We start from the raw sequence: 3,176 nt of genomic DNA, 5'->3' as shown, positions 1-3,176 counted from the left end.
CAATAGTGAACAGAACTAATGTAACCAGTTTATTATTGTTTTTGCCTCTTGTTTCAATGTAACAATGTAATGCATATTCATATGATATATTATATTTTGCTTTTGTTTATTTTTCCTTCGCAGAATTTTCTCCTATAGGTATCGACAAAGTTTAATTGTGAAAAACAGTGCTTTTTGATTGTTATCTCCGTATTATGTGGCCTTGTCAATTTCCATCCGATAAAAAATGGAAGGTGAGCTATAAAGTTGTTACTAAATCTTGGGTAGTTTGGTTTGTATAAATTACATTGCCTGAACGACGGGACAAATTGTGAGGCTGAAGGTTTATAAGTGACATAGGAAAAAATACATTCTATGCCGGGCGTCAAAATCTTATGCATGATGTTAAAGGTAAACTTGTTAGCTTTTGTTTGCAGCATAGATAATAGAAAAGAAAAAAAGTACCGGTAAATTATCGAGCTAGAGTAAGTGATTGGCATAGTGTATGATAAATTTGTAAGATAATCCCCTTGACTACAACCTTACCTTATAGAATACGAAGTTCATTAGGATATATTCCTTTTATTGGTGTATGAATCGATTATCCGAGATAGCTAACAACGTTAGGAGCAAAAACCTTCTACTATTTTTGACCACAAGATCCAATAAAATTTACCGCTCAATCTTCGTGCATCTTGTTTGGACAGATTCATCTAAAGTCTAGAAAAAGTTTCACATTTGCAACCTAACGGAATGTAAGTAGATTATGTATGTCGCTCTCCACCATCCCACCGTGAGGGGTGGAAAAGGCTTTTCTCTGATATAGAACGTTCTTACAATCTGAACTTTAGGGCCAAAAGCTCTGGGTTTGCATGTGCATGTGTATGTGTGGGTGTGAAGAGGGCGGAAAAGCTCAATTTGCAGGTTGACATTATGGCGTTGAACAAGGGTTCGTGTCCTCGAGTGATTATTTTCCTCGCTACTGTAATTGGCGATTAGTGTTTATAGGAATCTCGATAAATTTTGTATGGTTGAAAACATGAAACACTACATACTCTGATTGAAGGCAACAGGAATTAACTCAATAATGAAATTACAACTTAAAATTACCTTCCATTAGTATTTGCTTATATTGCTGAGGATGAAACAAATATTCTAAATAGGTGATGATTAATATTGTGATGCAGAATCCCATCTACGTTGTGTTCTCTGAATTATTTTCTCCTGGTGGCTTTTAATTGTTTCTGAATAATATTATTTGCAAAGAATTCCACATAATACCCCAATTAGTTATCAACCTTTCTTGGATAGCTATTTTCCTTTCCGCGAAACAATTATTTGCCCCCCTTGCCGTGTCAACCCATCAGCTGTTTCCATTTCACTTTGTGAGAATGGGTTTTGTTTATTGATTGTTTCCATAAAATAAACTGTCATTAAAGAAAGTAAAATAATCACTTAACCTACTGAACTACCACCCTGGCTTGCGTCACCATTATCTGGCGGTGCGCCACCGGTCGGAGGCGATGCAACACTAGCGAGGCTTCGTTTCGTGAAAAACCAAGCGATTACCACCTGCAGTAATAGTCCCAGCACCGCAAATACAATCGCCCTCATGCCCGAGAACCCTAGAAGGCCACCATCCCGACCGGTATTCATCCTCGGTGCCCAATGGATTTTATCCATATCCAGCTGTAGCTTCGAAAGCTTCTTCGAGTGTTCCTCCAGCTTTTTGTTGATGTCGTCCAGCGAGAGCATAACCCTACGAGGTACGAAGAAAAAATATGCACACGTGAGAAACACGGTGTGAGTGTATTTTCACGAAAAATAACTTACCTGGCGTTGGAGATGCCCGTCGTGATGTGACCATTCGAATGACTAGAGTCCGAGTTGGGATCGTTCAGATCCGGTGTGGACGTATTGGATGAGATTTTGCGAGCCTTCAGCACTGCCCCGGCGGTTACCAGACAGCCTTTGCGCAGCGAGCCACGGGATTCTGCCTGCAGAATGCTCAGCGGCTCGGTACTAACGACCGAGGCCGTTCTCACCATCGGTGCCTGATGGCGGGTCTTAGTTTGAATCCGATAGTTGGTTTCGTACTGGCGCAGATCGTTCCGCGGGTCCCAAGGGCGCAGGTCGGCGTATTTGTAGAAGTACTGATAGGGAAAGGAAACACGAGTAATGTAATGGCTATTAACTGATCATGCCAGTATAACGAAAGTCGAGTTTGCTCTAACGAATTACAACTAGAGATTTGACGTAACAATTGAATTATGTCAAAAAAGATTGCTACAGTCAATTTATAGGGGAGGGTATCCTAAATCAAACTCCTAAATAGTGAAGACTATAGCGTACCTAGAATATTATTTTAATGTAGGATTACGTCATTCGGGAACATATTGGAGGTACAAATTGAAAAACGAAAATCGATCGCATCGTGGAAAGTGTCCAATTTCTTACGCTTGCTCAGTCATTTCATGATGGATTGATGAGTTTTTTGCATCAAACAATTTCGGCACTCATAACAATGTTTTACATTAAATGAAATAATACATATCATGTAGCTAACTATCGAACCATTGAAAAATCTCATCACCTATCCAAAAAGAAATACCCAGTTCTGATTGGTCGGCTCATGTACTTACAATTATTGCTCAGTTATTTCCTGAGGGATTTATGAGATTTTTGCATCAATCGATCTGAGCACTCGATAACAATTCTTTTATACTGAATTCTTTTTTCACGCGACAAATGCATGCGCGCAACAAAAATTGCGTAAATCGCGTAATTTTGAGTAAATCGCGTAAAAAATTCACGTTATTTCGAGAGAACCGCGTAAAAAAAAGATTTCTTCATCACCGGCGCGCGCTTGTCACAATAACACTCGCACACGATCTCGCAGAATTTATTTTCTTCTCTTTCTCCTCCCAACGATGCGACGCTAGGCAGCGCCATATCGCTCAATCTTAATTTTCGAGTGAATCGCGTAAAAAATTGCGTTATTTCAAGAGAATCGCGTAAAATAAAATCACGTATATTACGTATATATTATATGAAACCAACTAACAAAGAATCGAAAAATCTCCAAACGGAAATTCCGTGTTCTGATTGGTCGATTTGCAAAAGCGCATTTTCTCACATCCAGTACATCTGCACTCTGTAGAAATTAGAATACGGGACTGTACAATGAAAAATGAAAT

General features: G+C 39.2%; 1 protein-coding gene across 1 annotated transcript; it reads right to left on the bottom strand.

Moving 5' to 3' along the window:
- On the bottom strand, positions 1-2,169 carry LOC129771560 (uncharacterized). The gene is made up of 2 exons (XM_055775314.1): positions 1,813-2,169; positions 1-1,738 (listed from the first exon to the last, which is right to left on the bottom strand). The coding sequence occupies exons 1-2, from the start codon at positions 2,025-2,027 to the stop codon at positions 1,435-1,437; spliced, it is 519 nt and encodes a 172-aa protein (XP_055631289.1). The 5' UTR covers positions 2,028-2,169; the 3' UTR covers positions 1-1,434.
- Between the last annotated feature and the right edge of the window lie 1,007 nt (positions 2,170-3,176).

This window comes from Toxorhynchites rutilus, chromosome 1 (assembly GCF_029784135.1).
Source record: "Toxorhynchites rutilus septentrionalis strain SRP chromosome 1, ASM2978413v1, whole genome shotgun sequence".
NCBI lineage: Eukaryota > Metazoa > Arthropoda > Insecta > Diptera > Culicidae > Toxorhynchites > Toxorhynchites rutilus.
The sequence above is the reverse complement of the archived record's forward strand: the minus strand, read 5'-3'. Positions and strand labels throughout refer to the sequence as shown.